General features: G+C 45.2%; 1 protein-coding gene across 1 annotated transcript in view; it reads right to left on the reverse strand.

The window, feature by feature from the left end:
- The window catches only part of LOC144773571 (uncharacterized), a 156,911-nt gene that overhangs the window by 125,853 nt on the left and 12,329 nt on the right, over positions 1-18,729 (reverse strand). Inside the window, 1 exon segment of the mRNA XM_078658689.1 lies at positions 8,758-11,363. Within this exon segment, the coding sequence (XP_078514815.1) occupies positions 8,758-10,262 (1,505 nt within the window). The 5' untranslated portion in view covers positions 10,263-11,363.

The following is an 18,729-nucleotide window of genomic DNA, read 5'->3' on the forward strand; positions in this document are numbered from 1 at the left end:
GTGGTCACCAACTGCCAACTGCCACTATAAAAGAAAAGGGAGGGAAACTTTCCAGTCAGTTGGGGCATCACTGACTTGGGGGACCCTACACAGGAGACTTAGGCGGTAGGGCCTAGTCAGGAACCTATACAACTGGGGGTGAAAGGGTTTAGGCGCTGCCCACCAAGCTGTGTGAGGAACACTGAACTAGCCCACTGATCTGGCCCGGCGGGAGGGGAACTCAGGGACCATCTGAAGTGACCTGCTGAGGAAAGCCTTCAACTCAGAACCCCCCCTCCTCAAGAAACCTAGAATCTGCTCTAAAAGGGTGCACGAACCAACAAGCGCAGAGAAGACACCCTTTCTGTGCCCCCCAAGGACTCCTGGGGATCAACCAGGTATTGGGCCTTGACATATCGGCGCCCCGTGCCTCGACCTGAGCCCCCCAGTGTTGTCCTGCTTTGCCTGCACTTTCCTGATGGCCACGTAGGGCTATGCCCACGAAGCGCTACTGTAGAGACTGCTAAATCGCCTGCCTACCCAGCGCTCCCCTACTGTGCCCTTGAGAGCGCTGTGACCTGACTGACATTACGCTGTGTACCTCTAAGCGCTACCTCAGAACTGCGAAGTCTCCAAGTGCTGTCCAATAGCCCCCAAGGCACCCTCAACGTCGAGCGCCTCCCTGACTGACATTGCGCTGTGTCCTAGAAGCGCTACTGTCCCTCAGGCGCTGTGCTGCCCTGTGCCCCGATGCCGTGTCTCCTGAGCACTGCGTTGCCTGAGGCACTACAAACGCCGACCGGCCCCGTAGTGCGCTAGGCCTGAAGCGCTATCTGGCGAGAGCACTCACTGCCGCGGCCCGGCTCCCTTTGTGCTGTGTGGGCCCAAAGGAGTACGGCCGCCTCATCCTGCTGCGGCCTCTGGTACTGTCCCGGCGGCCCTCGGAGCAAGGAGAGGGCTGCCGCATCGTGAAGTAGGCCTCACTAGGCCCAGTGAGGCGCCCGCACTCGCATCACGTGACGGGGGCGCCCGGCCGCGTCACAGGCCGCGCCCCCACCCTTGCTAGCTGTGATTGGCCATTCCGGCCATACCTCTCTAGCCGGCCGCGCTGCAAATTGCAGCCGGCGCGTTCACTTTGCTCCCTCTCACCTCAGAGGTCCTGGAGCCGGGGAAGCGTCTGGAGGCCCGGGGCTTTTGCCGAACACCGCATCGGAGGGCTCGGACAAGAGCACAACCCTACCCCTTCGCTGGAAGCCTACGCAAGGGCCCCGAGCGAGCCGAAGATCCAAAGGTAACCCCAGGGGGAGGAGGGCGGCAGCCGGAGTGAACGCGGGGCCTCCTAGGAGACAGAAGGAGGCCCCGAGATTGCCCCTTCCCCCGGGAGAACTAGGACTGGCCCCGCTGGCCCCGATTGTGGTCACGAACTCCTCTTAACTGGGCTAGGTTAGGAATTAGGCCCTATTGAATGGTCACAGAGACCCCCTTCTAATCAGGAAGGCCATGAGAGAGATGTAGATTGTTACAGTGACCACAGGGAAATGTTTTATATGCCTGATGCCTATCTAATGGACTGATTTATTTTACCTAATGAAATAGTTATGAGTTCCTGCTGAAATGGTGGACCTCACCTACTGAAAGGGTTATTTCTAGTTCATGAATTGCTTTATTCCAGCCTTGTGAAATGTGCTACATCTGCTGTTGAACTGCTTATCTTTGCAGCTAGGAAATGTTTTACCCCCAGTTAATGACTTGCTGATTCCGGCAGCGAAGGAATGTTTACTGCTAAGTAATGCAATGCTATTCGAATGTCTCTATTAGGAATTCCTTGCAGGTGCTAACCAGGAGCAAGGCTGAAGCCAGGCCTACCGTTATTTACTATTTAATATTTATTTATCTATGTATTTATGGCTACGTAATGAAAGATATGCGTTTTAAGGAAAGGTAATGAGTTCTTACTACTGTGATTTTTGACTGCCCTGATCTTGATCTTAGCTAAAACTTATTTATTTGTATCAGACCTACATGTGTGGTCTCTGTCATTGCGTGCATTTGTTGTCTCAGTGGATGCGTGTGCTGTGTAGTCGCTTAACACCTAAGCTTTCGGGTGCCTACCTGCTCGTGCCAGGCTACCCCCCGGGGAACTGGTGACCCCAGGTCCTACACTCACCCATCCTACATGTTGCCTAACCCTCTGTGTTGCCTAACCACCTCTGTGTTGCCTAACACCCTCTGTTGCCTAACCCCCTCTGTTGCCTAACCCCCTCTGTTGCCTAACCCCTTCTGTTGCCTAACCCCTTCTGTTGCCTAACCCCCTCTGTTGCCTAACCCCTGACTTGTTTTCATTTCGCGGCCGATTTTTGGTTCGTGGCCGCTAAGGCTGCCACTAATGCTTGTTTTTTAAAATCATGTTAAATTATTTTAGTTCGTGGCCCGGCCACGCGTCACTACCCTTCCCTCTCACCTCTCCCCTTTCTCGCATGACGGGTAGTCTGCATGCACTTCGGCATTTGCGTGACACACACTGGAAGAGAAAGAGGCTTTTGAATTTTCTTACACGGTGAGAATTACGAGGTTTACCGTGCATGAAACAACATTGCTGTTGCTCGTGTTACACCGCTTTCTCATAAGATTAGGCTCATGTTGTACCTCACGTACATTTTTTAGAATACGGACTACTTATCTTTGGAAGGGGATCGGCATGCGCCATAGGCTGAGTTTCAGACATCGTACAGACACGGCGAGAATCAAGGCGTTTACTATCACACGTAGAACTGCATTGGGACAGACATGCATATTTAGGAGCAGACGCATATTACTGTCAGATAGGTAAGATATCTTTCGGCATTACCGTCAACTCGCACATTGTTTTAGCAAGGCATTAAAGTCCTTTTCCTCTCACCTCTCCCCTTTCTCGCATGACAGGTAGCCTGCATGCACTTCGGCATTTGCGTGACACACACGGGAGGAGAAAGAGGCTTTTGAGTTTTCTGACACGGTGAGATTTACGAGGTTTACCGTGCATGAAACAACATTGCTGTTGCTCGTGTTACACCGCTTTCTCATAAGATTAGGCTCATGTTGTACCTCACTTACAATTTTTAGAATACGGACTAATTATCTTTGGAAGGGGATCGGCATGCGCCATAGGCTGAGTTTCAGACATCGTACAGACACGGTGAGAATCATGGCGTTTACTATCGATGATTCATTATTGCAGTTGGCTTTGCCTCTCGGCGTTTTCAATAACATTGGATTTATGTTGTATCTAATTTGCGTTTCCAGGACACGTAGTACTGCATTGGGACAGACATGCATATTTAGGAGCAGACGCATATTACTGTCAGATGGGTAAGATATCTTTCGGCATTACCGTCAACTCGCACATTGTTTTAGCACGGCATTAAAGTCCTTTTTAGGTCTCGTTTTAGCCAATGCGCATGCGTTGGCTGCGATAACAGGGCACTGAGTCTCTCTGTAGTTGGTAGCACTCTGAGAGGGGATATTTACAAAAGTTTAAGCTATTGTGATTATAAATTACAATAACTTTTATTTAAGTATTAATTATTTAAAAAAATAAAAGCCATTGTTATTTGTAATAGCAAGACATGTGAGTCACGTAAATACAACACGTATTGTATTACAAATTCTATAGGTGTCACATTTGCGAAAGTTATAACTATTGGCATTGTAAATGACAAAGCTATTAATTTAGCTATTTTCAAAACCAACACATACAGAAAAAAAATTGTCATTTACAATACCAATAGCTCAAACTTTCCTAATGCGAGACCTATTGCATTGCAAATGCTTGTTGTTGGTGTGGTTAAGCCTGTGGTTGAAGATGTTGTTGAGGAAATTGTGGAAATCTCCGCGTTTTTTATCGTGGCTTGACTGTGAACTTGTGCTGTAAGTTACTGTTTACGCTGGGTTTGAAGAGTTGACTGGATTGTCTGCCCTAGATATGGTGCCAATACTGGTGCTTGGTCTGGTAGCAGGGGGGACTGAAGACCTTTCACAATGGCGTTGCTAGAGTACAAGGCGGCCCCAATGTCTTTTATAAAATTGAATTTTGTGAAGATTTTTGGTTGAACTAGAAGTGCTTTAAATTTCTCTCTCGATGACCCCCCTGCAATTGGGTCGCCGTCTGTCAGAATTAAAGCCAGATGCTCGCTGTTCTGGAGATTGGAGGAGCATGCCCTGCCCTTTCTTCTCCGCCCTGTGGTCTTAGGGCAGCCAGTCTCCCGTACTCGGCCTGACCTCATAACTAAGCATGAGCGCAAAATCCGCTCCGATCGCGGATTTTGCGGATTTTCGGTAAATCCGCGATCCGCGAACTCTCGCGAATTTACCGAGAATCCGCAATCCGCGATCGGAGCGGATTTTGCGGTCAAAAGTTCAAGCCTGCATAATTTACGATGGCGCCGGCAAGCTGCCAGCGCCATCCTCAAATGGTTACTTAATTAGCTTCGACAGGAAGCTCTAACAGATAAGATAAAGCAGGGGCTCGAGCGCCTGCTTTATTTTATCAGTTGGAGCTTCCTGTTGAAGCTAATTAAGTAACTTTTGCAGGATGGCGCTGGCAGCTTGCCGGCGCCATCGTAAATTATTTACATGGTGTCTGAAGGGCAGGGTTCATTCTGGCACGACGGTCCTGGCACAAAAAATAAACCTCAACAGGAAACACTTGCAGATATCAATAACGCATGTGCCCTAGTTGCAGCTTAAATTCAGTGACTCATTCATCAGCCAAAAAATAATCGTGAGCGTTGTGGAGGCTGGGCAGGTGTGCCTTGTTCCCAAATATACCATCGAAAATCCGCTGTGATGCTGGTCTCTGACCTTTTATACACACAAGAGGCATGTGCGCTCGCATGGAAGCCCCGTCCGTTTGGCCCCGCCCACACACTCGAGGTGTGCACCGTCTTCCCGCCATTTACCCACTATGATGGACATTTCACTCAAGGGACCCCTGCGCACTTCGGCGCGATTGCATAGTAACACACACTTGGTCGCTGGAAAGAGTTGAAGCGCAAATGCAGTGACTCATTCATCAGCCCAAAAAAAATCGTGAGCGTTGGGAGGCTGGGCAGATGTGCCTTCTTCCCAAATATACCATCGAAAATCCGCTGTGATGCTGGCCAGAGGCATTTGCATCTTTGACTTTCACGAGCGCAATCCCCGTGCTGTTCCTGTGACCAGGGGCTTCTGTCTCTTAATCTGCTGCTCTGATCGGTCTCTGACCTTTTGTATACACAAGAGGCATGTGCGCTCGCATGGAAGCCCCGTCCGTTTGGCCCCGCCCACACACTCGAGGAAGCCCCGCCCCCAAATCCGCCGATCCGCAAATTCCGCGGATTTTGCGGATCCACGATCCGTGAATCCGCAAATTCGTGAATCGTGGATCCGCAAAATCCGTTGGTAGGGCGGGGAGTGCAGTGGTTGCAGACCGTAGCGCTGAACTGGTGGGGTTGGTAAACGCTGAGCCAAGCTCCTGGCGCTGTTCTACTGTTGTGCTACCCCCTCTGCTATAACTACTGTTTGCTCGGACGATTTTAGCCCCAATGTTTACTCCTTGTGTCCTCTGCACAGAGGCCTTCCCAGCCAAACCATCGACAGCAGCCTGGGCTTGGCTGTCATGGCCCTTGTGCAGGCAAGTTGCCAATATGACTCTGTACCCCCCAGGGACTCCCCCGGGACTCGCAACAGTGCTATCCCCGGGACCAGGCGAAAAGCACGGTTCCTGCTGCTGTTAGCTTTAACTAGGCTTTATCTAGGCTTTGCGCTTCTGCGCGGTTACCCCCTACTGGGGGGGGTGGGGGGGTGCTGCTGGGAGTTTAGTCTAGCCCAGTGCCCAATGCTGGTGCTGCAGTACCTGGAGAATGCTGGGCTCCTCTTACTTGCAGTGTCTTCCTCGTTTCACTGCCGAGAATCGTGCCTCCCACTTCAGCTCCTCCTTGTTGTGGCTCCGCAGCTGTGCCTGATGCCGCTGGTCTCCTCACCCGCACTCACGCACTCTTACACTCCGCCGGCCATTGGCGGGTGCAAAGCAGTCCGGTGCGGCGCGGGGGGTCATGCTGCCCACTAGTGCCTGTGCCGGCGTGCCGGTGGAGTGAGGCTCGCAGCTCCCTCTGCTTTGGAGTACCCCTTACAGCTTGGGGACACAACTCGCGGCTGTTGGGGAACCGATGTGGGACCCCAGCAGCAGTGGAATCGGCGTGTGAGCAGCTGGGGCGGTTTGGACGCTCCAAGCGTTTTCGGAGCGAAGCAGAGCGATTCCTTCAGCGCCCCCGCTCCCACTCTGCTTCTGCTGTGGTTCGTCCGGTATGTACAAAAAGCTGGACTGGAATCTCAGTGCACGCGGCATAAACAGCAATACGCGTTTTTTCCAAAGGCAAGTCATTGCAAGTGCTGAGTTTGGATAGGAGTATTTTCACATAAGCACTACAAGCACTCATCAGACTCTGGAAGGTTACAAATGTGGAGTTTATATGGTCTGCTACAATTTTCCAAGTCAAGAAGTTGTTTAAAACAAGAAGAGATAATTGATTAATTCTAATCAGATTATTTTTTAGCTTACTTTCATTGTCAGAGACTATCAAGGAGAAGGCAGCAATATTCCTTTGAATATGTTTAATATCTAGACTAATGACATCTACAAAGCTGCAAACTGCCTGGATTTCTTCTAGAATTGTATTTAGGGAGGGTTCTTCTGTGTCAACTAACTTATATTTAAGGGCTAGATTTTTTTTGCAGAATTTTATATAGCGCAAACTTGACCCGCAACCAAATCAGGTATCAGAGCGCTTTACATAGCACCAGTTACGTTACAGAAGGACACACATTCATTTTTTTTGTCAGGCACGAGGTCGAACGCCCTAGCCGTTAGGCCAACTCCTCTCCCCTAAGATAGATGCAAAGGTATTTGTTTTCAGTTATTGGAGTTATTATCTAGAGATTTAGATTCTTGAGACAATGTATTAAGGTGTAACCTCAATGAATCGCCATCATAATCAATAAAAGATAATTGTACCTGAAATGTAATAAAGTCATATGTACTGAGGGTAAAAGTAGCAAGGAAATATGAAAAAACATCCTTATTTTGATAGACCATTGCGCTTCCATTGAAACAAATGAAACCAGCCTAGTCAAAGTCATTCCGTGTTCTTGCAAGGGTGCAGCGTCCTTGACAGGAGTTTGAAATTAAAAGGTGTGGCATTTTTGGTGCAGATAAAGCACCATACACATTGCAAAGGAAGAGCCAGAAATGCTCTCATCTTAAGTAAGCCACGAACCTCCAGTCGAGCTGAGCAAAAGAATGGCATAAGCCGTCATCTCATAAATGGAAGAGCTTGTCATCCAGCCGGTGAGTTCCAGCTCACAGTGCTGTGTCCATCCTGGCCATGTGTACGCTCTGACTCCCTAAAAATAAGCTTCATTCCCTTTCCCCCAATTCCCGACAGGTTTCGTACAGTGCAGTATGTTGAATATATGAAGTACACACTGCTTCTCCCAGACTATCAGGAATAAAAACAATGGTTTTATGTCTCCAAAAGCATTCTTGTGCACTCGTGTGCACTACAGATTGAGTGTTATGAAAGTCAAAATTGTTGTTTAAAAACGAACAAATGAATAAAAATGAAATCCTTTTAGCAGAATTGCCTAATAAGGCAAAAAGGAAAGATAACAATATCTATACTAAAGTGTAATCTGTTTACAAAGCAGAAACAAATGTTTATTCTGGATTGTTGTTTACAGATAGGACAAATATTATTGACAGCAAGTGAAATCAAACATGTTAAAAAAATTACAAGAATACACAGACAATATTTTTGATTAGAAAAGAAATAGTGAGACACAATGAGGATGACAAGATGAATTAATGTCGCATGGATATTATAACCAAAAAACAGATTATTAATTGAAGTTTATCTGGAATTTAAAGTTTACATAATTCATTAAGGCAGCCACCGTTTGCAGGTGGGTGGAATGGAAAAGATGCTCCATGCTCAACAATGTTACAGTGATACTGAGCAATAGGAGCAAAGAGATCTCTCTCCTAGCACAAATAAGGCATCTTCAGCAGCGGGAGGGTGGGATGAAGATGTTCTAATGTTTTTCCAAGGCCAGGAAGGGCAATAATGGAAAACTTAACTAATATTAGTGCGGTCCAGACGCTGTTACTTCATAAAACTTCTACTTTTGAGTGCTGAAAAGTGACAAACTGTTCCCATATTTACGGCACTGAAATGTCTTTCCTTGATGCGTTTGTATTTGCTAACAACTTATTAATTGATGACAGACTAAAACTCACCCCATATTTGATCCATGTGTATAGGTTTTCCTCTGTGCAAATTTGCTTATACACAGGTAGATGCAAATCAATGGAAGCTCTACCCACATCCATTACAGGAGAATGTGATTTCCCCTTTTGTGTCTTCACTAATTGACCATTAGCTATAATAAATCATAGAATCTCTTCCCAAATCGACTACATGTATGGATTTACACATGGTGTGTTAAGAGAGTTTATGAATGACTGAAACACATGCTATATATTATACGTGGTTTTTCCATGTGAGCTCCCCGATGGCATTTAAGGTATGTTGACAAATTCACTACATATGTATGTTTTTTTCCCTGTGTGCATATGCTGCTGGACTATTAAGGCAAATGAGCAAATAATGCTCTTTCTACCTTCACGGCATGTGTATGGATTTTCCGTGTTTGCTGATGGCTCTTTAGATGTGCTGATTTCATCAAATCTCTTACCACATTCACTGCAGGTGTATGTTTTTTTTTCCTGTGTGTGTTCGCTGGTGGCCCCGTAGGGTTCCTAACTGACGAAAGTTCTTCCCACATTCACTGCAAGAGTATGGTTTTTCTCCTGTGTGTGTTCGTAGGTGGCGTTTCAAGCAGGATGAAAAAGGAAACCTCTTTCCACATTCACTGCACGTGTATGGTTTTTCCTTGGTGTGTGTTCGCTGATGGAGCATTAGGTATGCTCTTTGAGCAAAGTTCTTCCCACATTCACTGCAAGAGTATGGTTTTTCTCCTGTGTGTGTTCGCTGATGGATTTTTAATTTTGAAAACTCAGTAAAGCTATTGTTACATTCGCTACAAGGATACGGTTTTTCCCCTGTGTGTGTTCGTAGGTGGCCTTTCAAGCTTGTTGCGAAAGGAAACCTCTTTCCACATTCACCGCACGTGTATGGTTTTTCCTGTGTGTGTGTTCTATGATGGAGCATTAGGGCTGATCTTCGAACAAAGCTCTTTCCACATTCACTGCATGTGAATGGTTTTTCCCCTGTGTGTGTTCGCTGATGTTTCTTTAGTGAAGGTATCTCAGCAAAGCACATTCCACATTCACTGCAGGTATATGATTTTATTTTTCCTGTGTGTATTTGCTGGTGGACCTTTAAGTTTCCTGAAAGACGAAAGTTCTTTCCACATTCACTGCAAGAGTATGGTTTTTCTCCAGTGTGTTTTCGCTGATGGATTTTCAATTTTGATAACTCAGTGAAACTATTGTTACATTCACTACAAGGATATGGTTTTTCCCCTGTGTGTCTTCGTAGGTGGCATTTCAAGCTTGTTGCGAAAGGAAACCTCTTTCCACATTCACTGCATGTGTATGGTTTTTCCTTGGTGTGTGTTCTCTGATGGAGCATTAGGGTTGCTCTTTGAGTAAAGCTCCTTCCACATTCACTGCATGGGAATGGTTTTTCCCCTGTGTGTGTTCGCTGATGTTTCTTTAGATTAGGTATCTGAGTAAAGCCCTTTCCACATTCACTGCAAACATATGGTTTTTCCCCTGTGTGTGTTAGCCGGTGGCTCTTTAGATTTGTGGACTTACTAAAGCTCTTTCCACATTCACTGCAGTTGTAAGGTTTTTCCCCTGTATGTGTTCGAAAATGGTTCTTTAGTGATAATAAATGAGCAAAGTTTTTTCCACATTCATTACAGCAGTAAGGCTTTTCTCCTGTGTGTGTTCGCTGATGGCTCTTTAGTTTTCCTGAGAAAGCAAAGCTCTTTCCACACTCACTACAGGTGTATGGTTTTTCTCCTGTGTGTGATCGCATATGGCTCTTTAATGTTGATGAACAGGTATAGTTTTTTCCACATTCAATACACCTGTATGGCTTTTCTCCTGTGTGCGTTCGAAGATGGATGTTAAGATGGCCTGAGAGATTAAAGTTCTTTCCGCATACATTGCATGTATTTACTTTTTTTCTTGTATGTGTTTGATATTTGACCTCTAGAGCAGATTGCTCATTTAAACTCATCTTGCATAAAAAAGATGTTTTACTGAGTTGCTGCTGATGACAATATAAGGATGATGAGAGATTAAAACTCTTCTCACAATTACGGCACTTGTATGTTTTTCTTATGTTTTTGATGGCTGAACAATCACTTTGTCTATATCAGTTTTCATCAGTGCATGCTTGCTGATGCAACTTTAGTACTTAGGAGAAACCAAAGCTCTTCTTAACTTTGTAGTGTTTGTATGTTTTTTCTCTAAGGTTTAGTGGCAAAGGGTCAGTTATGTTGTGCCATAAATCCTATTAATGTGCCCCGACTGAATACTGTGCTTTCTGACTAACTGTATTTTAACATTCACTGAAAATCTGTAATATTTGCAATGTATATTTGACCCTATATAATAATAATGTTGAATGGTCACTGGAATGCTTGCCAGACTAATAACATATCTATCAGGACTTGTGTCTTCAATCTAAGTTACATTTTTTAAAGTCTGGGAGCAAAAAATAAAACTCACAGCTTATTTACTATAGTCTGCATCTTCAATTTCAGGAAATATTCATGAAACATATAAACAAAGAAAAAACCTCGTTACCAAGTCTTTACATTCTAGGATACTGTGCTAAAATGTATATAGCGAAAGCATTCTTTCGTTGATCCTTCAGATGGCTGCTTCACGACTCATTTTGTACACCTATAGTCTTTTTCTATAGATTGTAGGGTTATCAAAAATCTGAGTTTAGAATTTTTTAACACCACAGTATGTATGTTTCCATGTTACAAAGTGGAGCACTGTCGTATCTATCGAATACTTATCTCAGATGAAGAACGGTATCTGGAATCTTTCCATACCGGATGTATTGTACCAGTGCATTGTTGTGCTGTTATTTTACAATATTCTTTTGAGTCCAGCAGCATGAGTGTCCTCAGCCTCTTGAAGCCACCAGATTGCACTTGATGTTTCATGCAGGATTTGTCTCTTCATATACGAGATTCCTACTGTGCTTCCTGTCTATAATTACTGTTTGCCGTTATTTCGTGCTCTTCTTGAATATTGGACGTGTTTCGAGTATTAAAGTATTTTCTTCATTATTCTTCATCTTATGTATTCATGGATCCGCCCTCTGTGGATGCAAAAATATTTGTAATCCCTGAATGTATAAGCAATACATAGAACACTATGAGGGAGAATTCATAAGTACTTATTTTCTAATATCTTGTACACTTTAGGCCTGATTTAGATGTTGGTGGATGGTGTTAGTACCTGCACCATGGCGTCTCCTGCCATTGGGAGGGTAATCCAACCTCCAAATTTTGAGATGTCTGGCGGCCCAGCAGACAGGCACCACCATCATGGGAGTTCCTGTAAATTCATTGTAAGTGTCCCTTCTGGCACCATCAGCATCACACACTTTCAATTTTATTTTTCAAAAACAAAAGCCCAAAGCAGGATTTGTTTTTTAAAAATAAAATAAAAAAGACCAATGACCCCCTCATTATGAAAGTGTTCTCCCAAGGCAGAGGAGTATGCAGGAAAAGGAAACTCCGAAGTCCGCTGCCCAGATACTGAAGATTCACCTGCCTATAAATTAGGTGGAAGGCCTTCCAGATTGGCAGCAAGGAGTACCCTTTCCGCCAACATCTTAAATCAGGCCCTATGTACTTAATGAAAGGTAAAAAAATGAACGTTTGTATTAGTATCGGCCACTGGTAATTATTCTAGGCAGCAATTCAGTGCAATGCTTTTAGCCCACTATGTCACTAAACACTAAAATATTAGTATTTAAATCTGCCTTGATCCTGCTCCAAAAGTAACAGTCCGGTATGAACTAGAGCCCATGTTCCTCTGAATAGGAACAAAAACAACTACATAATAGTTTTGACCTTCTTGGGCCAGGTCGGTAACTTACAGCTTAAGCCCTACAGTAAAACAATTATTGAATACATTTCCACTTAATCATATCTTAGGAAAGATTAAAATTACAATGAAAAAAGAAACCACAACATGGTTATTTGAAAAATAGAAATAATCGAATCGTTCCCAAAACAGAGACTGTAGAGATAATTAGGCAGCATTTCAATGATAATAGTGTCTGTAGGTTCACTGAAGAGAGTGGCCAAGCAGTGCCTTTATCCTCCCACTGCTCTGTTCTAGGGACTCCACATTTAAAGGAAGATAGCATGACCTGGTGGACAGTTTGGATGCACATAGACTGGCTGTGTGTTTGAAAATTGTGAATGTATTAACTTCAAATTGGCACACTAATAATTTGGTATTCAGGAAGGGGTAGTTCTTTGTGTTTGCATTATAAATGTCAGCTAGGTCGGCATGCTCAAAGTTCGGTCACAATACTTCAGTCTTGAACAAACTTGGTCACAATACTCCAGTCTTGAATAAACTCGGTAACAATACTCCAGTCTTGAACAAACTCGGTCACAATACACCAGCCTTGAACAAACTTGGTCACAATACTGCAGTCTTGAATAAACTCGGTAACAATACTCCAGTCTTGAACAAACTTGGTCACAATACTTCAGTCTTGAATAAACTCGGCCACAATACTCCAGTCTTGAATGAACTGCAGACAATCATTTGAGATGATTGTGAGATTTCAGTATTATACAGCCCATGCTGAGCTCAGACAAGGAGCAACCACTTCTACCAATGGCATGCAAGTGAGAGTTAGATATGTGGGGCTACCTAAAGCCCACTGGCACAGGGCTCATGCACATGTCAAAATAAGCTCTGGGAGTGTCACATTTAAACTGACACATAATATAGGTGGCGCCTAAGGATCTACGTAAAATATACAACTGTACGAGGTGTGGAAATCACACAGCAGATTTTTATACAAATAAGATAGTCCTGACACTACTAGAATTCTCCTACGGAGATAACATTAAACATATTGAATGAGGGTGTTCTAAACTACAAAATACAATTATTGCATTGACCCAGCTATCAGGCAGGAGAAGAACAGCTATACACTGACTTGACCGATCAGGTTCATGGCTCAGCAAGTGGCTTAAAGCTGTGGCTTACTGCAATTCCGCTGAAAAGATTCACATGTAGCGCATAAGAATGGCCCTACATGTAATGCGGACCTGGAAACATGATGTAAAATACTGTGTAAAATGCTTTATGTCTCATACATTTTTACTTCTCTAAAACATAACCGCATTTGATTAAATAATTGGCAGTCTTCCTGTAAAGTGCCCTTGTAGATATTAAGTAGAACTAATTTAGAACTATTATACTTTGCAAATATGTATTACGCTATCATTGATACCTTGTCATGCTGGTATATCGTCCACATCACACTTTATTTGCTTCCTGTATTTAAAGACGAATTAAACAAATTGCAAAACAATCAGTACGTGGTCGGTCAGTGCACCAGAAATTGGGAGCTTGTAGATCAAACAACTCAGAATACATAAAAAACAACTAGTGCTTTAACAGATCTAAGCACTTTGTTACTGGTGCAGAAAAGGTATTGGGAGTTACGACTTTTCCAAACTCAATCTACAACTCTGTTTAATGCTATGTACAGGAACAGCAGCACATGAAAGACGCTCAGCAACCAGTCATAACACCACAGACAAGAAGCAGCTCCGCCACACCACCCCCATGTCTGAGCCCATCCCCGTGCAGGGTTCGATCCCAGCTACCTGGCCCTGAGCGCCAGGGCCTGCCCGGCTGCCTCTGCCTCCTGGTAACCCCCACTGCTCCCCCATCTGTTGGTGGTTGTTTTTCTGATGACTGTATTTTCTTTGTGTATTGCTGCCTGCGGCGTTCATTTTGCTCCCCTCATTTCTGCTGCTCTGCTGCCTTGTCCCCTCACAGTGTGCATTTTTATGGACGATTTCCCACCGTTACTGCCCCTGCGGCACCACCCCTCGACCCAGCCGCTCCCACCTCCATGCCTCCGTTCCACCCCCTCCCCTTCATATGGCGACCGATGTGCGGCCACGGGCGCGCTGCTGGTGCGCCTAAGGCAAGCATGTCTATGCCCGTCCGTGCCTGGATCATGCCTAGCGCCAGACTCCCGGGCCCCTGCGAGGACCATGGTGCGAGACACTGCTACGACACTAACACCCTCTAAGCTCTCAACGCCGGCCGATCCTCCACCTGCTTCCAGGCCACCCCAAAACTCACTCACAGACCCTTCAACTGCCGCAACTGCAGCTACACCAGCCAGCGCACACCTGCACTTCCCACCAAAGAAGGCCACACCCGCTCAGTCCAAAAGCACACCGTCGAACTTTGGGACCTCCTCAATTCATCCTGCCCTGACATCGCCTTCCTGACAGAGACCTGAATGAACGCCTCATCGGCGCCCGATGGCTACAAGATCACCCGCAGGGACCGCACCAACCAACCAGGAGGAGGAATCGCCATCGTCCACAGGAACACCATCAGCATTTCAACCAACACCGGAGACTCCCTCAGCATGGCCGAACACCTACACTTCCAGATCCACACCAATCACAACACCACCCTCAGAAGAACCCTTGTCTACAGACCCCCGGGACCCCAACCACAATTCAGCGACTCCATCGCTGACCTCATCAGCACGCACGCCCTCGCCTTCACATACTACATCCTCCTGGGTGAACTGAACTTCCACCTCGAGAACGCCAATGAAGCAACTCCACAACCCTGATCGACAACCTCGGACTCAAACAGCTCGTCTCGACACCAACCCAGTCCACCGGACACACGCGCGACCCCATCTTCTTCGCCAGCAACCACGTCACCTTCTGCCACACCACCTTACTCTACTGGACCGACCACCACTGCATCCATTTCTCCTTTGAGAAATACATTTGATTATTTTGGGTGTTGTTTTTACATATGGGCGAGAAGAGTGTGGCCAACTTCCAGTATCATCCCACTTGCAATGGTGAACAGCTGCACCTTTTGGGCTTGGGTAGTCGCTACCTGCAAAAACCTACCAGACCCACACAGTTCTGAAAACAAGATATCTGGAGGAGATCAGGACATCAAGCATGGACTAAAAATCACATATTTTCTCACATTTCTAAGATAGAAACTTCTGGAATCTGTGGGGAGCCACATATTTCCACCACCACACAGCATTCCCCCAATTCTCCCAATAAAAATGGTTCCTCACTTGTGTGGGTGGGCCAAGAGACCTCGACACAAAAGGCCATATCGTGCTAAGTGGAGAGATCAGTGATAGGGGTAGCTGCGGGATTTGTGACCATGCTCGGCTGCCACCCATGGAAACCTATCAACCACACACATTTTTGAAATATAGACAACCAGGGGTTTCCAGCGTGGTGTGCCTTGTCTAAATCCCATGAGGTTTTCTTAACCACAATACCCTGTAAACCTCAAACTTTACCTGAAATCACGCATTTTCCTTCCATTTCTGTGATGAAAACTTCTGTACACCCGCAAGAATCCACAGAATCCCTACAACCCAGCTTTGCTCCACTTCTGCCGATAAAAACGCTGCACCACTTGTGTGGTTGGGTCTCGTGCCAGCAACAGGAACGGATCAAACTGAGGTCAATAGGAGTCTCCATGCAAGGGCTACCATTAACCTTGGTTTGATCCATTCCTTTCGCGGGCATTAGGTCCAGCCCCAAAAGTGGGGCAGTGTTTTTAGCTGCACAAGTGAGGTAATGATGGGTGGTAGGAATGTTGTCGATTCATGCAGATTCCAGAAGTTTCCAGTACAGAAATTTAAAAAAAAATTGTGATTTCTACAAAAGTTTGAGGTTTGCAGGGCATTGTGGGTAAAAACACCTCATGGGATCCACACAAGTCACCCCATACTGGATTCCCCTAGTTGTCTAGTTTTTAAAAATATGCCTGTTTGCTAGGTCTCCCTAGGTACAAGCTGAGCATAGGGCCCAAAATCCAGTGCTACCTACTTTGCAAAAATAGGGTCAGTTTTGAATGGAAAAATGTGAAGTGTCCATGTTGTGTTTTGGGCAGTTTCCTGTCGTGGGCAATAGGCCTACCCAAACAAATGATGTACTATTTTTATCAGGCGACTTGGGGGAATGCCAGGTAGAAGAAAGTTTGTGGCTCACCACAGATTCCAGAACTTTCCATTACAGAAATGGAGGAAAATGTATTATTGAAGTCAAAGTTTGAGGTTTGCAAGGGATTCTGGCTAATAAAACCTGGTGAAAGCCACACAAGTCAGCCCGCCCAGGATATCCCTAGGTGTCTAGAATTACAAAATGTACAGGTTCGCAAGGTTTCCCTAGATTCAAATACTAGAGCTACCCACTTTGCACAAAAGAATTGTGAGTTTTGAGGGGAAAATATATTGCATTCATGTTGTGTTTTGGCACATTCCCTGTTGCATGCACCAAGCCTACCCACACAAATGAGGCATCATTTTTATTGGAAGCCTTTCGTGAGCATAGAAAAGCCCAACAGTTGTTATTACCAATTCAATTTCACTGCATTTGTGCCTTTCATATGTAACCCAGTGTATAAGCAAGAAGACATTTTGAAAAATACCCCCTAAATCATATGCTAGCACGTGTACCCACAAATTCAGAGATGTACAAATAACCACTGCTCCTAAATTCCATATCTTGGGTCCATTTAGAAAATACATAGGTTTCCTTGATAACCATTTTTTACTCTATGTAGTTCACTAGATGAATTGGTCTATACTTGTTTAGTGCAGCTCAGCTGTTCTGTGTACTTTGGGTTCTTGAAGAACCTAAAATCCCTATATATCTGCGCAATCAGAAGGGTCTAGCGGATGTCAATAGGATCATGACTGCCTTACAGATTGGGCCCGATTATCTTACAAGGTTGATACAAACTTTTTTACAAGCTCCATCCTTTTTTCAAAGTGGTGTAAGTGGTGAATGTCGTCTACGGGGTGAAAGAAATTGCTGAACCAACTGAATTTTTTTAAGAGATTGGACACAAACAAGGAATCTGCAGTTAAGGTATCCACCAGAAAGAGTGTTACTGATGTAAGTAAAATGGTCTTCTGACAGACACATCCAACCACAGATTCCTCGTATTGTTCATAGATACCAAAGCAGTACCTCCCCAGGTGGTGAGTCGGTGGATTGTATCAGACCAGGAAGTCCTGAAGGACAGACTGGGCAAAATGCCCATCCGACTGGATATGCAGGCAGGAGTGCTTAGTAAGCAAATGAACTGAAGGCCATGTTGCAGCCTGGTAGATGTCGAAGACCGGAACACCAGGCACCAGCAGAGTGGTAGCAGCCTTTGTGATGGTAGAATGAGCATGTAAACCTTCCAGGGGCTGCTTCTTGGCCAGCCTATACAAGATCTAGATGCTCCAGACAATGTGTCTGGAGATGTTGCTTTTCTGTATTGATTTCCTCTTTTTTGCCACGGAGAAAGCTAGGAAGTTCTGATAGTCCATCCAATTTCCAATTATGCGATCGATGTAGAAGCTCTGGTCCCTCATGGGATTGAGAGAATTTTTTTCATATATTATTTTATTGCAAGTAAAACAAACAATAATACAGTGACAGTAATCATAACACTGTGTGGCAGCAAGAGGTATGCATGCAGTAACCATCTCCAATCTGTTTTGGGAACCCTCAGTCCCTCGTCCCATTCGCCCCATAATTCACTAAGCGGCATGAAAACTCAGACGTTCAAGACATAGCACATCTCTACATGAACTTTCAGGTGGAGTGCACATTCCACCAGATAATCATTCCATTTCCCCCCTATTTTGGTCCATTTGTTAGGACAGCCCCTGCTTTCAGAGACTTCTCTCTCTGCCAACATGCACCAATCCATGTCTCGCTTCCAATCATTCGGCAGTGATGCTTTCTACACCCTACACATTCACACAATATAGTGTTTAGCTACCATCAACTCCAGAGAAATCCAAATCTGGTCCATGCAGGCAAGGTCAGTTGCCTCCTAAACATCTAGTAGACACCACTTTGTAGACATGTCTATATTGCTCCCACAAATATTTAGACAGGCGACCACTAATTCCCAATAACTCTGAAGCACCTGGCAACTCCATATCATGTGAACGTACGTCCCTACCTGGCCACACTGCTTAGGGCACAAGGTGGACATGGCCGTCCCCATTTTTACCAAAGTTGTACTTGCATAGGAACATTGGTCTATAATTTGTAGTTGCACTAAACAAAACCATGATCATATGGGCATCTCCCTGGGACGCGTCAGAGCCTCGGGAATTTCATCTCCGTAAAAAAAAAAAACAAGACCTTCCCAATGTTCATGTAAACTAGCCATGGGATCAGGTGAGTTGTTTATTTGCTTAGGATAGGTAAGGAAGGTCAATTTGTAGGCAAGAGTTCATCTAGCAATCTATCCTCTAGCAGGCATGACTCAGGGGGTTCTGCTCCCCCTGGCAGCGCCTTCCGTATGGCATGGCATATTTGTAGAGATCCGTAGGTTTCAGTAGGTGCCAGATTGTATTAACTTTGGAGGTCAGAGAATGAAATTACCCCACCCAGTGTCCACGTATC

This window comes from Lissotriton helveticus, chromosome 8, assembly GCF_964261635.1.
Source record: "Lissotriton helveticus chromosome 8, aLisHel1.1, whole genome shotgun sequence".
NCBI classification, from domain to species: Eukaryota; Metazoa; Chordata; class Amphibia; order Caudata; family Salamandridae; genus Lissotriton; species Lissotriton helveticus.